At 35.7% G+C, this 21,585-nt stretch overlaps 1 protein-coding gene across 1 annotated transcript; it reads right to left on the reverse strand.

The window, feature by feature from the left end:
• Positions 1 to 1,473: 1,473 nt before the first annotated feature.
• On the reverse strand, positions 1,474 to 10,812 carry LOC113493163 (protein-glucosylgalactosylhydroxylysine glucosidase). The gene is made up of 14 exons (XM_026870991.1): positions 9,390 to 10,812; positions 8,566 to 8,897; positions 8,039 to 8,341; positions 7,047 to 7,147; positions 6,533 to 6,668; positions 6,171 to 6,318; positions 5,555 to 5,702; positions 5,007 to 5,097; positions 4,498 to 4,585; positions 4,113 to 4,310; positions 3,141 to 3,309; positions 2,594 to 2,765; positions 2,280 to 2,420; positions 1,474 to 1,842 (listed from the first exon to the last, which is right to left on the reverse strand). The coding sequence occupies exons 1-14, from the start codon at positions 9,563 to 9,565 to the stop codon at positions 1,733 to 1,735; spliced, it is 2,313 nt and encodes a 770-aa protein (XP_026726792.1). The 5' UTR covers positions 9,566 to 10,812; the 3' UTR covers positions 1,474 to 1,732.
• Between the last annotated feature and the right edge of the window lie 10,773 nt (positions 10,813 to 21,585).

A 21,585-nucleotide genomic window follows, 5' to 3' on the forward strand; every position in this document is an offset into this window, starting at 1 on the left:
GGTATTGTTTTTGCAGACGGTTTTATCATTAGTCACATGTTTTATTACTTCGTTGGTTGAGATTGTTTTTCCAGAAGCTATACAAGGAGTTGGTAGGTAAATGACGATTAATTGCAAGATGCTATTCACTTGACCCAACCTTTCTAACAATTGTTAAGAACCTTTGAAAATTATTATATTATATATATACTACTATACTTATACCATATTATGTACTAGTTTGTACTGCACACATCCTCAATAGATTTATTACCTTAGCCCTGAAACACGGTGACTTACTTCTTCTGTCTGCTTATTTCATGCATTGAATTAATGATTGTATCAACACAAGTCTGAACGGAATGGAATTATATTTTGAGTTAAAAAATAATATCTAATCGACCTTTAAAGCCAGTAGGTAAATATATGTTTATTTTAGCTGTTTATAATTGAAGATGTAACTATTAGCTATTAGGCCGCCATTGTACCCGTTCACTGTTTCATATTATTTAAGTGCTTTAATTCTGATGACAATACTAAATATATTTTAACAATTTCAATACTCAATAATGGTGCTACAAATTCCATAAATTGGAACAGGCTGATATTATTATAATTAAATAAATGTAAATAATTAATTAAACCAAGGTTTGTACGTAACATTTCTGTGCTAATTATTATTAAAAAGAGGTTATCAAAAATAATAGGTGATTAGTTAACTATTTTTTTAATTAGATTGTGAATTGGAATTTATTTTGATAATACAAATACTTATTATGCTAAAAAAATATTTGTTTTATTTTAATTAATCCTCTGTTACTATGGCAGTCCTTGAAGATTTATGTCCTTGCATCCGGGACAGGCGATACGTCGTTCCTAACGGACCTACCTAGTAATAAATATATTAGATACATCTGCATAAAGTTAGATACGCCATGTTTGAAGACTGGAATACTCTCAATAGAACCTCTGGGTAGGTTCTGTGGTACTGTTATGAAAAAATATAATACTTTTTCGTTTGTTAGCTGTTGCTAGCGATTTCATCCGCCTGGATGTCGATAACAGCTGCAAAAACATTTTTAAGGGAACGAAATTAGATAAATCTCTATGAGCTATCTATCAATCTGATAATCTATGTGCTATCTAATCGAAGGTGTCAACTACCCACATTAGAATTTTTTATCAAAATAGATTTATCCTTTTAAGTGTCACAATAACATTAGTGAGACTTGAAAATAAATAAAATACTCAACTGTGCCGATGGTTCAATTCTTTTATGAAATCTTTGATTGATGAGATTTCAGGTCACACTTGACAATTTGTGGTTAATTATAGTTATAACAAATAATTAAACTAGATTCATTTAAATTAATATTTATTTTGGTATGATTAAATTAGTTTAACAATACACTGTTAATATTTACACAAATGTCTTTATTATGAGTAGTAAGTAGTTTTAAATGATGACCTATAAATTAGCTATAAGTAAACATGGTTTGTTTTTTTCCAGAAAAGTGGTTGTTTGGTCATTAGCATTTTAGCCTAGCAATCAAAGTAAGTCATGATATTCGATTTGACTATAAATTGACATTTTCCTATACTAGCAAGTTGTGAGAAGCTTTAAATAATGAAATTGTTAAGAAAAACCTTAAACAGATATGAAATGATATTTGCTTTCGTTTAAGATTTATGAATGAGTTTTATCTTAAATTTTTAATTTCCTTCAAGTTCAATTTAATATTATGTTTTTTAACTATGTGCCAATAGGCCTTAAATAATTCTGTCCAATGATGTCCGAAGGCAGCTTGCAGTCTTTCCATTGCTCTGAACGTATCGTAAAAGGTCCAGACCCTGGTAGAATCACTGAAAATATAGAAATAAATGTTTAATAGCTAAGGAAACTAAACGGTGCGAAATTAATCCTGCTTCTTGCATTTATTAAAAATTCTATTATATTATCGTTCAATAAGAATGTTAAAGAAACATCTTTAATCACAGAATCTACGTAAATACATATTAAATCATATGAATTTACGTACGTTACGTACTTTTGATATTATTGCAAAAATATCAATATGTCAATATAAAAAAAAAAACTAAAACATCTTTTTCTAAACTGGCAAGCTCTACCATCACGTCTTAAAGTAACATTATTATGATTGTGGGAGCGTGACAGCGCAATACACAGCTTAGAGCTGTATCTCTTCCAAACCTGCTATAAAAATTCTTCAAGACTTGGGTGTAGACCCCCAGGCCTTTGAACTATCCTGAGTATTTATGTCAATATAAAATAATCTCACCTGTAACACCGGGTGCTAACGTGATGTTATATTTGCCGTCGTTCAGCAAAAGCTGCCAGTTATCATCCAGTGACGTCACGCTTAGCCTCGTGCTGTTATTCTGTAACTCCAGCGTTAGGTTTGCGCCGAGGTATTTGATTCCTTCGAAAAAAAAGGGAAAAGGTCTTGTGTGTTCTAAACTTCTGTTTTTTCTGTTCGTCCGTGCCTTTGTGCTTTTAACTTAGCTTATTCCATTTAAAATCGTTAAAAAACTTTTGCCATTTTGAGAATTAGGTAAAAATAGTTCAAAACATGTCTTCCTATTGCACGCCTACCTTTTATAGTTAACTTCGTTGCATCAGGCGGTAATCGAGGCTTGTCGATCTCCAGCCGGTCCATGTGGATGCTGAGGCCTGCATATCCGAATATCAGGGCCTGCAGGAAGCCTCCCATGCCGGTGAAGAAGTTTGTAGCACCGACGTCAGGTCGACGGAGTTCAGTCCAAACCTGCAAAGACGGCAGAATTTGATGACAGAATGATGTAGACCGAGCAATTGGGTGGTTGATAATTGTATAAGCTGGATTTCCAAAAATATGTGGTACCTACACGTACCACTTCTGTATCATATACGTATAAACTTTCTTCTGTATCATTTCACTGTGTAAGATACGGTTAATTTATAAATATATATTATTATTTAATGCATAAAACAAATAAATCATTTTTAAGAAATGTGCCTGACGCACAAATTCTTTATTGCCATCCGTATTGCACGAGTTTATATCTAATTTCCAGATAAATAACACGATCATAACAGTTTGTTATAGAAATGATATCCAAAATACTCGAATCAGGTACTGATTTCTCTCAAATTTCCTCACCTTAAATGGTTCCCTAACGAAACCTTCGTAGCTCATATTGAAGACCGCCTTAGCTTTCCTCTGGTCACCCAGTTTCAGGTGGCCTATAGTGTGCATACTCCATGTCATAGCAGGGCCGTTCTCGCGAGTCACCGATTCGTAGTAATTAAGGTCGTTGATCCGTGTTGATCTGTTAACAGAATTTTAGATTGGTGCTTAATTGTCTGCACATAATTTATAGGTCTTCGACTTTTGATCGCCAATGCATTGTGTTAAATACCTGAGTAGGTACTTAGATTTATGAGTTACCGTAAGAATTTTCGCTTCTTCTTGTAATATCAACAACCGGTATTTTAGACAAAAGTTATTTTAGCTAAATTTGGACAACGTTCCCGGGACAGCCGTGAATTTAATGTTTGCATAAGCATTTGAAATATTTTATATTTACATTCTAAAGCACCTAGAAGGATTCCGAAATAATCCAACCAGAAAAATATTTTGCAATTTTAGTGCTCAAGATTTGTGTAAGTGTATTATCAATTTGAACCTCAAATATCAGTGTCAAGGGAGTCACGAACTCGCGATTTGCTAAAGCGAAAGAGTTATTTCTGGAGTTTAAACATTTCGTCACTGAGAATTACCCACGGCAGTATCTACTTAGTTTAGTAAATAAAATGTTTTGTTAGTTGACTATGAAAAATAAACAAGATCTTTGTTAAGGCTAACCTAACCAAGAAACTGAGAGTGGATTCGAAACTATTCAGTAGGTACTTACTTCTAGATTGAATACTATACTTTATGCTTCTCCTTGTTTATTCTAGATTGCAGTCCGTTTCGGAATCACGTATCGTGTAAAAGCACAGCAATTGGAAGCGATGGACATTTAAGTTAGGTATCATCTTGACAGCAATAATTTGTTTTGCCCAGAAAACCCTCTCATCGATACCGCTTTTCACGACACGTTATACTTTCCACTTCCATTAAAATACCTACGTATTCATAGCATATTGCAGAGGGAATCCCAGCAAGATGGCGTCTGCCTGCTTGATTTTTTCACCTCGGTGGTACCCGGAGAATTGGGGATGGTAGTTGTGCTCCTGGTCATAAGGTAGAGCCAGACTCCAGGCAATGTCTGCCCAGTGGTCGGGGTCCTTCGCCATGTAGTATGATTTGCACAAGCAGGACACGTATCTGCAAGTGGACGTTATAAAAATGTTGTTTTGCAAAATTTACCCTTTTTCTAGTATTTGATTTTCATTAAATTTTGAGTGCTTTATAACAGTTTTCTAGGGAGATAACGTTTGTATAGAATCTCCAGATACTAGAAACTCCCTCCCCCGATAAAGAATGAATTACGGTCAGTAATTTGTGTACTCACTGTGCTAAGTAAAGAGAATATCCAGCCACTACGTTTGTAAAAACAGAGTTGGTGACATTCCTGTGATCTTCGTCGGGGCCCATCACATCTGTAAATGAACAAGTGTAATCGGTGTTTCAATATTTTTATCATATACTATCATAGTATTCAATTTTCATTCACTACATGACTTTGTTTGCGGGGACAAATGACTTTAGGCAGTATTTTTTTGTATATTTGTTCAACAATTTTTCTACATGATATTTGCATGCACGAGTTAAAGGTTTGATCCCAGAGCACTTAAAATACCTATGTACATATGTAGTATATATGACTTTTCCGAGCTACTTTATTGATTAAATTCAAGTTCCAATGAAAAAAGGTGAAGGAACATCGTGAGGAAACCTGGAGTACAAATGTACAGTACAGTGAGCTAACACGGTAATTAATGCGCAAAAGCTTCCCTATATGGGAAGATACCTGTGCCCATCAGTAGGACGTATATATGTTGGTACTACAAGAAATTTTACTTGATATATCGTAAAGCCCAGTGTTATAGTTGATCACAGCGCGTGAAGCCCAGAAGTCAGCAATATTTGTAACGATGTCGCAACCGCCATGCTGGAAAAGTTTGTTTTACGATAAGTGTCAGTAATCACCAAATATTAGCACACCATCTGCGTGTCATAATTACAAGCAGGCGATGTGTTACTATGGTTTAAAGAAAGATTACAATGATTTTAGGTCGAGGATACCTAGTGCTTTTTATAGTAACTATCGTGAGACTGATTAATTATTAAATGATGTCGTTAATGAAAACGGTTTACTCACGCGTATCTATCGGGAGTGCCCGACTATTTTCGGACCCAACCGGAATCCGGAGCTGTGTTAATCATGATTAAAAACTCCGGTTGGGTCTGAAACTATTCGGACACTCCTGTTGCATCATTTACCAAGGATAGTGCTTTGTGCCTGCAGGACTCTTGGCTTAAAGTATCTTTAAAGTTTCTTTGAAGCACAAACTCTTAGATATTTTAAAATTCGTAACTTGTAGATCATAATATAACTGAAGGCTTACTTTCAACCAGTCCTCATCCCTGGTAGTGGCGAGGTACTGCCTGACGGCGAAGGCGACGCAGCCGCTGATGTGCTGCTCGTACAGCGCCACGTCGGGGCAGCACGGCTGCGTCACCTCCACGCCCGTGTACGCACTCTCCCATGGGAACCTGGAAATTTACATCATTCAAACGTTATTGACTGGCCTGTTGGCCTAGTTGGCTGTGATTGCTTTATGGGAGGCTTTGAGATTGAATCCAGGACAAATGTCTGTGTGATGAGCACGATCGTTTTTTCTGTATCTGGGTGTAATTTATCTAAAAATGTATTTATTTAAAAATAAGAAATAATTATGTCTATCAGTTGTCTAGTATTCATAATTCAAGCTTTGTATAGATTGAGACTACATGGGGTTTTATGTGAAAGTTGTGGAAATGTCAACGAAATCAGAACATTTTTTCAGGGCGCAGTGGACAATGTGTTGATATTTCAAGTTTTTTAGTTAGCCCTATGTGTGTCTTACTCTGGGTAAACATAACTGAAATTGCTGTATTGTCAGTTCGCATTTTACATTATATCGTACTATAATACATTACACAGGATAACCCCTCCAAGCACCCTAAAGATTAGTTGTTTACCTGTAACCTTTATGTCCAGTTAGCTTCGCCAGTTCAGCAGCCACGTATGCCATGTCAAGCCGGTACTGCAGTAGCTTGTTCGCGTACTGAGGGTACAGCAACAAGATTGAAGGGAACATCCAGGTTTCTGTGTCCCAGAAGTTGTGACCTGAAACATATTATTGTGATTTGAGGAAGGTCAATCATAAATTAATTGACGTCTATCGATTCTTGGTTGAAGTCATGAGCATTTCTTGGTGTAGCATTTTGCTTTTAAACCGAAAGTCTTCGATTGGACCAAAGGATTGGACAGACATGATTGAAGAATGCAACATCTTGGCTTTTTGTTGCAAGATTTATTAGGTATATATTTGAATAGCTACCTTCATAGTCTTCAAAGGTTCCACCTCTAGCTAATCCAGTGGGACTGAGGCCGTAGTATTTGTCGAGAGGCTGGTAAGACGACTCTGATGGCAACGAGCTCAGGAAGTAGTACCAAATACCATTTACTATTTTGCCCTGAAAGACATAACAAACGTATAAATGTAAGTATTAAAATTTAAAAAAATTAAAATTAAAAAAAAAAATTCGTTATTATTATAACCATTTATTGTAAATGGTTACAATAAATTAATTTAGGTCAGGAATCCCTATTGAGTGAAAGCAGTAAGACCCAATTTTAGGAGAGTAGTTATACCGTTCCCCCTTTCCATATTATTTTCAAAAGATATTCCTTCGATTTGTACAAAGTGAAATCTTGATGCACAGATACTAATAAAATTCCATTGCTTCACTTCCATTGCATCCACGATTGCTTCCGTCTTATTTGTATTACTATCTGATCTTGATTGTGGATTTGCAATAAATAATATAAAATGAATGAATTAAATCTCTCACCAGCTCCAAGTTCCCTTCAATATCGATGCCGCCCTGCTGGTACAGATGCTGCCAGTGGTCCACATGCATCTGGAACAGCTCCTCCCCATCCTCCTGCAATACTATTCAAGCGTGTAACTTTACCATACGGCCACATACATTATGTTTAATTAGTTAACTAAGTGCTGCAAAATAGACGGTATAAGATGATGTGTTATGTCATCTATTAGCATTATTGTGTAGTCATAAAAGGTCTTCGTTTAAAATTGGTCGATATTTCATCACGTACCGACGAATATAAATATTCTTTATTTTGGTACTTCTCAGGTTATTGAAAGTTGTTACAAGTTTTCAAAATACAGCTTTGGCATAAAAAAACAGTTTTAATCTAAATAGGACTAATCAACGAGATTAAGCCAAGCTATTTTAATAATCGCAAAAATTAATACAATTTTTCTTTAAACTTTGTCTCATAGATTTAAAAGTGCTTACAATCCGGAAGCAGTACTTAAAACTGAGAGCTGCTTAACTCCAACTAAAACTACATTTATCCTACTCTAACTAACGAGTAATGACCCAGGCAGAGAATAATCAAGCCAAGCGCCATTTAATATGCTAGGTCATGGTTTTAATTTAACCAGTGTCAGAGTGATATCACCTCATCCTGTATGATCTTTACATGACTTACGACCACAAGATTACGAAAGATAGTAAGTTACATAAGAATTATATTTGGAATGACTCTTGGAACATGTAATTGTAATGCTTAAGTTTTGACTACTAATTTAAAACGAATACTTTTCATATTTCTCACAGGGTCACCGCGTCATCCAATGAGCTAAAAAAGCTACGTGCAAAAGGAGATCGTAAAATTATATTTTCTTAATAAATAATTTCCTTTTCTGTCATTTTATGACGGAATAAGCCCATATACTTATGCTACAGGTGCTAATAAGTGCTTCGAATTGGTTAGAAAATGTGTTAGTTCATAAAAGTCAATAATCACAAATAACCTTTGATCAGCTCCTGTCTCGCAACCGTCTTATTTTTATCAGCTGTCATCGCGAACGTGAAGACTCTTGAGCCTCGCTGAGGGACGACGAGGTGGTCAGGGACTGAAGTCCAGAACGCACAGACATCGACGGGAAGTGGCTGGTATGTTAGGTCCTCAGATTCCATTGTTTGTCCGCAAGAACTCCAGATTGTCCTGCCATCTATGATCTCCGGAATAGGGTCTTGGAAGGCTATGTCCTTGCTTTCTGGTCCTGGCATCAGCTTTATTGCTATCCAGAGTTCTTGGTACAGAAAATTGAGATCTGGAAATATTTTTTTTCGATAGAGTATTTTTGTTGATACTTCGAGAGTTATTTATTTTTAGCTTACAAAACAAACTCGGGCTAGGTAAACCACTTTTATGTATAGAACAGACAGCGCCTGGGTAAAATAGTATAGCAAATTTGTGTGGCTTAGTTTGTCTTTATGAAAAGTATTAACGTTTCTTAATGATTACATAAAAACATATAATTACAGTATAACATACCATAATGCGTCTTCGAGTCCACAGAAATCTGGTTAACAATAGCTCTCGTATAAAATCTATGAGCGTAAATCCGTTGTGTTACAACAGACCTTTCTCTGTCGACCCTTACTTTGAAAACTCCTTCTTTCGTATCAAGGCTGTATACGGGGCTATAGGGGTGATGAGTAAGGGTAGAGTTCAGTCTTATGTTAGCCCAGGCCGGGATCCGAGCACGATGACTGTAGCCGGCGCGGCCGTTGTAGAGACCGTTCATGTAGACAGTATCGCTGAATACGTTGGTGGCGATGTGGCCATTGCCAATAGACGGCATGAATTTGTCGTTTGATGGGAGACTGAAATAAATTTATATTTTTAAGTTAGGCAAGAACAGCATGTAACTGTTTTTCGTACCGTTTTTTTTTTGTAACGCCTACCTGTTTACTACATTTATTTTGCTAGCCGTGTAAGTTTTTTAGTTTAACATTTTTATCAGGCGCTTTGAGCGTTCGCTTAACTGTTTGGACGCCTCTTTAGAGAATGTTATTGGCTTAACATGTACTGTTACAGGAGACTTTGCATGGATTTTTACTTTCTTCTCTCAAGAAGGAAGGCGTCCAAAGGAATCTTCTAAAAATTAGAACTCGAGACTGACCGAAGAATTTTGTCATTAAATGTGTCTTAAATCAATAACTAGTTTATGTTTCTCACGAATAGTTCATGCTTGATATCGGAATTAAAACAGTCACAATAAAACAAAATGACATAACAACATTTACATTTTTTTACTGCTTATAACAACAACGTTACCTAATGCATTCATATTTACAGAAATAAAACAAACCAACCTGTAAGTCGAGAATACATGAGTCGCGGGACTGACGTCTTCTGGCTCTTCGACTCCGTTATTTTCTTCTGCATGACTTCCACCCTTAGTAGTAAGGATAATAGTTAGCACCGCCGCCACAGACAGCAACCCCAACATCGCTCCCACCTGCTTGTTTCGCGCCAAAAAGTTCCACATCCACACAATAATATTAAAAACTCTTTATAAAAGAAAACAAATACTGTCACTTAAAAAAACAAGTGTCGATTTTTAAAAAGATTTTAAGACTGTCAAAGTTTGAATTTAGAAGGTGTTATTCGCGGTCGTCAGTCGGTGGGACACTCCCGTGCGCTGCGGTCAGCGACAATGTGTAGATTACACGACCTGCGACCTACATGACACACATTATTGTTCTATTAACAAAGATAATAATAATTAGGGTCATCTCTTTGTTTTAAATCACTGAATATTTGATTTTATCGCAACCTTTTAGCTTTATCCTCATTAGTTTGTTGTATGACGATGCTATTTCAATTATTTCTTTATGTATTGTTAAAAAGAAAGGAGTTACACAGTATCATGTCAAGCCAATTTTAACCTAGATTTATCTACACGTCCTTCATAAAGAATATAAACCTGCTCAATATTTTTATACCTAAAACTGCTTATAATAAAATACTTAGTATTCAGGACAGCCCTACAAATAGAGAGATCGGTCCGACGCTAATTCAATTGTCGCTTCCTTATTACACGACTAGATACTCAGCTTAGCATAAGTCATCGTGAGATTAAATTAATTGTCCCAAAGCCGATTAGACAAAGCTTAATGAAAAGTACACGAGACTCTGGCCAATATGACATTACCTACAATATTCTACGTTGGAGGGAGATCATAGTATATTTACAGGGTGTGTATAACAAGGACGACGATAGTTTGTCTGAATATCGACTAATCAACTTAATAAGTACTTTCTGTTCTTTCATATACCTGCCCCTTTTTTTTAAAAACCATGCGCTACTTTTTAAATAACATAAAAAGAAAGATTTACAGAAAAAAATGTTGGTGCAACAACCCTAGCGAAAAGAATGCAAATATGCATTGTAGGCGTCATATAGGTAAACATTTTTTATCGTAGATCGCGTCATGGCGTCATAAAAACAAACTGCAGACAATACAAAGAGGTCTCATTACGGACAGTTTTATAATCTCCTTGCATTTGAAACTATTTATAGCTTTTTCTATTTTGTTTAAGGATTAATTTAAATGCGACAACAGCTCCTGGTAGCGAGGATCTGCAATAACACCAAGGAATAACCGTCGAAACAATTTAAACGGTGTGTACCAGGAGTACGACTGGCCGTTTTGGAAGAAGCAGTGAAATTAATCAGAAGAAATTAATGCGAGGAGAAAGAAAAAATGTATTTGAATATATGGAGGCAAAAAAGGTACCTCTCAGGATTGTGTTCAGCAATTTCAAGTAGGTATCATTTATAATATCTTTATCTTTACCAAACCTATTTTATTCTTGGCTACGTTTAATGGAAGATGTAGTAAACCTTTTTCTATCCCGTCTTTCCAACCAAATCCTCATTTGGTAGATTTCCAAGGATACAGATTTTACCCTAGAAAGACAACTAAGTTATGTTGCCCTATACAATAGGCAGTATTGTTTCAACAATTCTGTTCAGCACTCTTCTTTATAAAACTAAAAAGAATATAATTTTTCATTGGCCTCCAAAATACATCAAAATCTAGTACAATAAAAACACATCATTTTTAATTTTATTATCATAAATGTCATTCATAGAGCGAGCTGATCGTACGATTGGCGTGCGCGTGCGCATCAGACCGTGTGCCCTCTAGTTACGCTCTGGTACTTCGAATGAACTGGTGAAAACTTTTGGGTAACGATTTGCTTTGCTACTGGCTACATAACCTGTAATATAAGTTCTTTAAATAATTGTAATTGTGGAATGTGTGATGGGCAAGCGAGACGCCGTTATACGCAATATAGAGCGCCATCTCTCTCGCACATCAGCAATAGCCATCGTTTATCAGTTCATGGTAGTGGTGCAGGTGTCATAGATCAGTTGATTTACAATAGTTTGTTCACAGCGGTTGAGCAATAATTGAAATTGGTTTGTTCGACGGGTAATTTTTATCAAGTGTTGGATCGTCCTTCGGTTAATGGTTTATCTACTCTATTCAATAGGGCTAATTTTTGATTCGATTAATGACTATTTAGTTTAGATATCGTACAGGCAAAAGGGCAAATAAGGTACACAAATGCTTTGAAAATGTACTTGGAATTCTTGGTTTAATTACTATTTGTCTGTTATAAGAATTCACTTCGAAACAAAAAGTATCATGTATACACGATCGCCATTAACTGTCTGTTTATACAACAACACCAAACTGTTTTATTCTAAATATTAAAACACCATACATGCATCAAAAATAATAGTAATTGTTTTGTAGTTATATCGTACTACATGAACACAAATCATCAACAACCCACAATAAGTCCACTTATGTCATATCGGCCTGTGTTCAGCCTGTGTCCGCTATTCAATTTCGTGAATTATTTCTGTGTTAATTAGAAACCTATGCAAATCTTCTGTCTCTTTTATATCTTGAAAATTATTATAACTATTATCGTGATGCGGATTCTTATTTGTTTAAGATATTTTGACACGGTTAACTTTTGTATGTTTATTGGGATTGCCAAACTAGTTTTGGACCTAACGCGGACTTGAGTAATAGCTGGCCAGTCCGTTCTCACACAATATCTTGAAAAAAATTACTAGAATGTAAATAATTTCAAACAATTATGATGGTCAAAAATGATGGTGACAAAATAATTTTACAAACTTGCTCAAACTGCCCACTTAATAAGCAACAGTGGACTATCACTGTTTTCGGATTCAGAGAGAGAGAGAGAGAAGTCTGGAAAGGATTGGTTACGTCCAATTCGTGTAATATCAACATCTTGAACTCGAACATTCACGCTACAGTGATTTACACAACTTCCATAAAAGCCTCTAAAACTCCATGTACACTATTAAACAAGACATAAACCTTTCCGTAGAACCTGCTTGAATTAATAATAAGTTAAGCAACAGTGAGATATGATTGGCCTAAGATCCAGTGTCATTACCGCGGCGCGCGGCGGAGCGTAGCGCCCTCCGCTCCGGTCCGCTTCCTCGGCCATCCACCTCACACTTAAGACACCATTGAATTATTATGACGGTTAAGAACCAAGATTTATATTGAACGGAGAGAATAAGTATGAGTTCATGAGTTAAAATTTTCGTTATATTAAACGTCAGTGGACCCTTATCTAAGCTGAAGCTTGTATATTTTGGGCCTGAGTGGTTCTTAAATGATTTTTCTTAGATGCTAAAGAAAATACTTTACTGGTGTTTCGAAAATTGCTTTTCCATGATACAAATACCCAGCTGATTTTATAGACAAAATTGAATCATGAAAGTCAACATGTACCTGAAGATAGAAATATGGAGAAGTGTAAACGATGTTTACGGCCACGTGGTTTTTCCAATTGGAGTTAGAAAATCACATTTTATATAGTGACATCAAAAAAAAAAAACAAAATGTTTTTATTTCTAGTATGCCAAAATAGACAGGCATCTGATTACAGAACTAGTGTAGATTGAAGGTTAAATTTGAAGCTGAAATCATCCGCGGCTCTCAGTAAAAGGGTTCCGTTTTACCTCTTTGATTAAACATCCAAAAGAATATGAATACTCGGTGTTTCGTTTTTCCTCATATTTCAATAGCGGCTTTGCCCACGTAGTTTATGTTATTTGCCAATAATTACGTTTTTCAGAGCTGAAATAAGAAAATTTGTTCCCTGATTTAGGCGTATAACTTAACAGATAGACTTTTGTAGGAATTTAAAAGTTAGTCATGATTGGAATTTTATTAAAGACAAGAATGCAGTATGAAGCTCTATTACTAAAAGTTGAATTTAATCTTTATAGATATTAATAGTTTTACCATAACCATATTTAGACATTAAAGATCTTAAGGAACTTTTCAGGAAAAGTATCTTCAGAAACAAGAACATACTTATTATATTATATTTAAAATTACTTTTATTTAACTCATAAAGTGTTATAAAGAAGGTTGATTAATAGCTGGAAAACTTACCTACGGCATACAGATACCAGAAATATATTTGATGAAAATATAGCGAACAGAGATCAAGCACAGGAAAAACATTTGATGTGCTTTCCGAAAAATGGAAGCTGTGTATCTTAAAATCCACACAAAATTAGACAAGTGGGCAAGTGGCTTCGGATCTAACTCGAGACCTTTGTCGTGGCAATACTGTGATCTTCAAATAAGATTGTTGTAAAAACTGCTATCGGAGTGATCCACTAAACAGCGAGGGTGTAGCGTCTCTTCTTCAAAATTTCTTCTTGTTTTAGGGTTAATCACCGGCACATAAGGCTTAATCTAAAAAAAAACAGTGTCTAATTGCTAATTGGTTGCCGCATGTGTCCGACTTATACGTCATTAAGTATCATCACATCTGACCTTCACTTTACAAGTAACTCTTCTTCAAATTACTGAACTAAAAACCAATCCAACTACCACGAAAACAATTAACAAACTTTCTACAGTACATTTAAAGGAATCAAAACAGCTATTTCATATCTACAAGCATTTGTTGGTCACGCTACGCTGACCTCCACGCTCCAGCGACCCTCGCCTCATGACAACAGGTGCTATACTTGGATGCTACTTAAAGTGATTATTTAAACCATGTTAACGAGCCCTTAAAGGCAAGCGCTAGAATTGTTTTATTGTTTTATGAGCAGCTGTCTCAAGCTGCTATTAATTTTTGGTACTTGGTGTAGTTTGTAGAGTTGGTAAGGCAAATGATGTTTGTATTTTGATGTTGAAGATTTCTTAGCAATAGCACTTGAGTGATACCAGATTCTCTTCTTATTGATGTTGAGCCGGATTTGCTAGGTGTACGATGGGCCTAAGTAGATCTCAGAATAATGTGCTTGGAGAATATCACGGCGAACCTATGCTACTTACTCAACTCTAGTTAAGTGGACTACCGATCATTTATTTTAGAAAGGCGAAAATTAAGGGCACAGTGTAGTTTTATTTTATATTCGTTACTTCAAACTTCGGAGCTGATAAACCGATTTTGTTTTTTTTTTTTATTTAATCTGAAATAGCTAATAGTTAGGATCAGACGGCTTTTGCTTTTGTCATAAAAACTACCTGAACTGACACGACACGAATTTCATCAGACAGAAATCGTCACTTAAAGAAAGATGACACCACATTAAATGATTTTAGTGACATGTGATTACATTAAATGGTCACACGTGGGTTGTTCCCTGACTAATAGTAGCTGCCCACTGCACCGATGATGTTTGTGCCCTGTCATACCCTCGTTATAACTGTGAGTGGGTGGGCATTTACCCTAATGATTGTTTGTTGAGCAATCATTTGCATTAAGTCGGTCTACTGTGAGATTTTCTCTTACATCACTGCTGTGTTTGGTATTGAAATGTAAATTAAATAATTTTTGTGCATTTAAGAAAATATGATTTTATCAATCAAAGTATTATCAAACTATGCCTCAATTTTAAATAATTTGAGGAAGCCAGGAAGTCGTATACCGTTCAAATATATAAAACTAGTAATTTCACTTTTTTTTTTTCGTTATAATTTACTACAGTCTCAACAATACCAAACAGCCACCGAGACAATTCCAGTTCATTGAAAAAAGATAGCAAAACATAACTTGCAAATAGCATGGATAATGTAAACAAACTCCATAGATACACCTCTAAGATTCCAACACAATATTCTATTCGCCCCACTAAAATACCTGAATACAACCAACGTCACATCATAAACAAGGATTAAACTATTAGTTCATAAATAGTAGAGCTTCTATATCGTGGCCAGCCTTCCTGACATTTCCCCTATTACTAAGGGAATGTTGCCCAGAAGAAAATCAATAATTACCGCTGCTAACCACAATTGCGTGTGTACTCGTTCAATGCAGGGTGCGCTTAAATTGGCCGCTACTAACACCGATGTGTAATAGGGACATAGATTGTTACTTGATATAGGCGGCGAATCTAGTTTTTTAATTTATGAAATATTTTTAACCAGTCCCTCACGATACGACAACCCCTTTCGATGGTGACTTTCGTTACGGTTGATGGAAAACGATAGAAATAAAATATGTACTTTCAATACGCTAGGGTGTTTTCTTTTGATGCTGATTATGGCAGAATTGACAAATAACTTAGGTTAGGTTCAAGCTAGAAAGATGGCGCGTGGTGTTTCCACGTACCTCTCAATTGGCGAAACAACATAATTTGAATGTTACGGCTACCTAGTAGCGTCCCTGCCTAGAATACGGCGGTTTGCATCGCATCCCCGATGTTCCAGATAAAAGGGAAGGCACTCAGCACAGTGATTTTAGTCGGTAAAAGTCGATACTGGTCCAAGAAAAAAAGTAATTAAAAAAAAATCTCAATGACAGTCTCCAAGTATTGCAATTAACGATGATAAACAATTAGCAATGAATTTAACATCCAAGTAATTAAAATAATCTGGGAAAAGTGTCTTAAAAAAATTACATTGACACTACATCCACAGTAATCCTACTTCGTGTACACTAATAAATAGCCAACATTATTTTATGTACCAACAATACAACTGCATTAAAAGCATAAAACACATCACCAATCAACAAGCACTTAAAAACCGATACAATTACTTAATTTAATCGCTTCGGTGTGAGAGACGGCTATGTTAATATATCGTAGCACGTGCGGTCGGCCTGCTCGTTAAGGCCGCGTAATGAGCCGCCTATATTTACGAGAGCACCTAATACTACGCGTCTTTGGACTAGGACTAACATTTACGCGACTATCAGGAATCGGAAAGATATCATGCTGTTTCTTTACCATCTATTGCTTCACCAAGTTTTTGTATAAGCAATTGAACATATTTGACGCTGACCTTAGTGGTATCAATCATACCAAAGAGTTTTCATTTTTATTTTAAATGCTGAAAAGATTGTAGAACAGTTAAGTTTGGACCAGTCTTATTTATGCATATAACTTCTTAAGATCTTTTTGGTTTAATTAAGGTGTCATGTCGGCGGATCATAATCAGAAGGCGTCCGACTTCTGATTATGATCTGGGTTCAAGACACTAGTCGGACAATCACAGGAAAAATGTGTGACTAAACTGAAGTAAAAACAAAAAACCGCCTTACAAGAGCAAGAAAAAGAAAAGAATTTTGGGATATATCTAATTACTAGACTTATGTTTCTAGATTTAAAACATATTTTAGTATCTATCCAATTGGAGTTTTTATTCTAAAATATGCGTTTAATAACATTGCGTGTTTAGATCATGCACGCGCACATTTTATGGTATTCATATAAACTATTTCTCGCAAAAAAGTGGTGGTAGAGATGTCCGCATCCAGCATATAGGCTCCATCATGTTTTTGCCGTTTATCGATTACGTTGCGTAATCGATGCTGATTTGAATCGATATTAATTCATACGAGTTGTGGAAGAAATGATAGTGTCGTAGCGTCTAGCTTTATGGTGGCATTTATCTTAACTAGGGCTCGAGAATGTTGGCGCACCTGCGTGAGATAGTTAAACGCAAACGTTCGTTACACTGAACAATTTCTTTGTACTATCGACAACATACAAAACGAAATTCTACGAATAATTCCAAATTGATAACAACGAAATGGTTAAATATGATTATCGATAAGTTGTTTCTATGTACCTAATGGTTAAAACTGACCTCAAAAAGGTTATGTACATTATTTCCAGAATTAGGCACACCCTTATCCAATATCTAGACTGAATTGAAATCGTGGTATAACTTGGAGAGTATGAGTCATGCAAGTTAAATGGTAATCGGCGTTTGGCATTTGAAACGAAGAGAGAAAACGTCCATAGAAATCTATGAACATTAACTATAATTTTACATTATTATACTGCAAGTTAAGCAACTTGTTTTAGGATGCAGACAAACGGATATAGTCTATGTCTTTACTTTTGATCATAATAATTGTCGGGGAAATATTAATATTAGGTCTTAAACAGCTGACATTAAGAAATCATAGCTAGGCCTTTCATGTTTCCTCAGCGGTAATCAGGTAAAAAGAGCGAGACGCTTAAGGTGCACCACAACACTCGGGATTTTCGGATCAGCAATCTGTTCAATACGTATATCTCTGCATCCATAGTAAATGCAATTCAGAGAGCATCTTAGATGAAGAAAAAGAAAAGACCTAGTAATTTCAATTCGCTAAGAAATCGAACGCATCTCTTAACTTTCCTCACTTACACTTACTGCTGGGCACGGGTCTAAGGCCATAAAGGGAAGTCAAGACAAAAAAAATTGAGAACTCCAATAACCAATATTTGAACAAACCTCTATCAAAACAAACAACTCTCCTTATTCTATCACCCACAACCCATCACATTTCCCATCAGTCCCTTGTTCCACAGCCCAGTTACGAGGTAGACCACCACGGTCCTAGTTCATGGGAACGTATTAGTGTTAATTATAATATGAACTCAGTTAAAAGTAATCTGTGGGATTAAGAGCATCGGCCACAATGAGCGGTCCGGAATAATTATATGATAGTGAAGTGAGTGGGCTTGAGCATCTGATAATAATAATTATTTAATAATCTTCTGGTATATCTGGTTTATACGATCTTTCTGTAGATTTTAGATGATGTGTGGTTTAATGTAATGGTCGGTTATGAATTTATAAGCGGAATTTATGGAGGTTGGATGAACATGGATGTAAGTTTCAATTGGAGTTTTAACTGGGAGTATCTCACAAACGTAAAGTAGTCCTTATTTTAACATTCAGTTTACTCTATCTATAACAAACATGGAGTTAATAATTCTGTTTTTCTTTATACTGTCTTCTTCGTCTAGCAGTCTCTCTCAACTTGGGTTGAAATTCTTATAAGTCGTTCAGCGGAAAAGTCCTGCTACGCCAGGTACCCCGTTTGTCTTCCTAACAGTATGTTTCCTTACCAAAATAAGGTAGAATTCATATTCTCACGTGGGACAATCCATTAGCTGCTTTAAAAATAATTTATTTCTGTCACACCTGCATTCAGCTGCACAAATACCTACTCAACACATACTCGGCATTGTATGTATCCGGTAGTGACAAAATATGCAGAGATAAACATGAATAAATTCCATTTGACAAATGACAGGCGAATTCCCATTCCTCAAGGGTACGTGTTGTAAGGTGCAAATGAGTTTTATAATTGGCGGTGCCCAAAAGTAAATGTTTCGGAATTTTGACATACCTCACATTTATATGTGAGACTTTTGACGACTGTGGACCGTCACCAATTAGTCGATCAACATTTTAGTATTAATTTAATTGGCCCCGTTATTTTCGTGTGAACGACCCTTTGATTTACAAAAAATATTAATTATTTTATTTCGTAATGCATCCAAGCATGCATAGGTACATCCCTTTAAGGAAGATGTCAGATTTGATCTAAAATTAAATTACAATCACGTATTCTCACTCATAATTTTAGAAGAGACAAAAAATTTGACGTCTTTGCCAACTGTAATATATTATCCTGAGGAAAACGCCATTCCCAATTATAATATCTTACTTCTACTTCCATAGTTATTGTCCTTTGAATAACAATGCAAATACAATTGTGCCGGAGTAATCCATTATTTTGGGTTTATGAGACAGAATCCTTTTGGATATCCACCTCCTCGAAAGATCACTAAGATTTAAAACGATTCTTTGTCGTATCTATAATATGCCTCCCCTAGATTTTCTAAACTTACATTTGATAACAACAAGAATAACTGTTTCGTTATAATTCCAACAGCGCTAAAGGCGATATTAGCATAGATCGGCGCGCGCGCAACCACACTTATCACTATCTGCAAACCCATACATAGTAGAGCTGTCAGTAACAAATGCTGCAACAATGTTGTACGCTTAACTAATTGCTTAAAAAAACTACAAAAACAATCGATTGCGTTTCTAGAATTAGCATTAATTAATATTTATGAAGGCAATTAAAAGAATCGTAATTATATCGAATCTGTTAATCAACGAGTAAATTAGTTCGTTAAGTTTTTTTGTTTTCACCTGAAATGTATATGCTATGAAGATATTTGCTGCAGAATGTTTTGTAAGCGAGGATGCTTAAACGATTCGAAATGATTATTTGTTAGTTGTCAGAAGTAGTCTTATTAAGAGCTACCGATTGTAATGAAAACATTTTACAGACTCGTCAACTAATTTCCTATGAAATAGAGAAAGGAAGAAATAGGTGCAAGCGATTCTACCGGAGACAAAATCGCCATAGGTTTGCAGTAATCATTGCATAATTTTAGTCATGATTTCTGTCTATGCTTTTGTAATACGTACCCAAACAAATAACAATAGTGTAAAAAATATCTTGACATGCAAATTTACTGAATTTTTACGGCTGAAACGGCTGGACCGATTTGAATATTTATTGGATGGCTCCCTGAATGATGTAGACTAATAAATCAGCCTGATAGAACGAAGTTCGCCAGATCAACCAGTTTTTTTTTTGGTCCATTAACCATTGGTCAAGTACGCGTAATTCCATAGATACTAAATAGGTTGGTAGGTGGGGCACTAGGCTAGACCTAGTAGTAGGCTAGAATTGATCTGCAATTTGTGTTGATACTACTTGTAATTCTGATTGGTCTATAACGCAACAACGCGTAGATAAGAAATATTGCGTTATAAAATACTTACTCACTGTACTACACCCGTACAGCCTATAACATTATACTCTAAGACTTGGTGCGAGCATGACAGCGCATAGATGGTGTATAGTGCTGTCTCTTTCCCACCGCTGCAGTTATATTATTTTAAGAGGAGGTGGTGTGTCCTCTGGTTTACTTCACTGAGATTTTGCTCTATAAATGTTTTATTGTCTAATTGGACTGCAATTGAGTAAAATACCTACCCACCTGTAGACGAAGTTGGCACAAAGTTTTTGTTGTCGAACAAAGGCGTTTTTTTTATATAGTAGCTTGATTTTTTGGGGTTTCGTAAAAAAGGGTTAAAAATTAAAACCCGTCACAGGGCTCCGCTATCCGTCTTTGCAGCTTTTGGAATTATATTCAATATCCATTACAGAATTAAAATTCAACAAATAATTCTGACACCTTAGAACTAACTTGCGACTTTTGTTGTCGACAACAATACGGTACCAAAGCAACATTTTAATTGTAAAATTGTTAGGTTAATAAGATTAAGTCATTACGCCCACAGACAAACTGTGCAAACAGTTTTGTGGGGTTTATACAAAGTAAATAAGTATAATGTAAGCAGTTTAATAAATAAATGAAAAAGAAACCGTTCTTAAACTTTGTCAGCTTAATATTACACTTAACACCTTAATTCCAAGGAAAGCTGTAATTTTCTGATACAAGGCAATAGTTATCATGTTTGATTATCGTCAAAAACACGGTAGTTTATCTTAAAATAAATTACAAGTTAATGCTTTTGGACGTAACACTGTTAGATCCGAGCTTGGCCGGTCGCGACAGGCGCCCAGCTGTCTTGAACACGGCATACAAATGATTTAATATCTTAACTAAATGTGGTAGGATTTCGCAAAGTTACTGCCCCTCTTGCCAAGCAGCATTTCTACAATCTTAAAAGAGAACACAAATGTATGAAAATGACATTTTTGATAAGTCACGTGACTTGACCTGTCATATTGTCACAATTGTGCGTTTTCTATCAATGTTAAAGATTCTTGAAATGTATATTTTCTAGAGATCCCACCACTGACCAGTCAGTACTTGGAATCTCACTTGGTGATCTAATATCTACAAGGGGCTTGTCACCAGTTGTTGCAGTAGAAACGAGGTAGTGAGCTAGACGGTGTGGGGAGCCGTCTCTTTTCCTCAAGTGTAACAGTATCACTTTATGAACCAAGCTTTACCACAATTTTGGTTTGGGTTTGCAGAAATATAAATGATATAGACCTTAGACCTCATCATAAACGCCAACTTTAGACCCCGTCACCAACAACGCTGAAACGTGCACTTTGATTTATAGCCGTGAATAGCCATGTTTGGTATGCCAATGAAAATATAACTGGTTTGTTGACAGATGGATAATTAGACTC

This window comes from Trichoplusia ni, chromosome 4 (genome assembly GCF_003590095.1).
Source record: "Trichoplusia ni isolate ovarian cell line Hi5 chromosome 4, tn1, whole genome shotgun sequence".
NCBI lineage: Eukaryota > Metazoa > Arthropoda > Insecta > Lepidoptera > Noctuidae > Trichoplusia > Trichoplusia ni.

Coding starts and splice junctions, on each gene's coding strand:
- LOC113493163 (XM_026870991.1), bottom strand. CDS start 9,565: ATGTGGAACTTTTTGGCGCGAAACAAGCAGGTGGGAGCGATGTTGGGG. Junction 7,148..8,038: donor GAGACAGGAGCTGATCAAAG/GTTATTTGTGAT, acceptor ACGCTTGAATAG/TATTGCAGGAGGATGGGGAG. Junction 4,311..4,497: donor TATTCTCTTTACTTAGCACA/GTGAGTACACAA, acceptor GTCCACTTGCAG/ATACGTGTCCTGCTTGTGCA.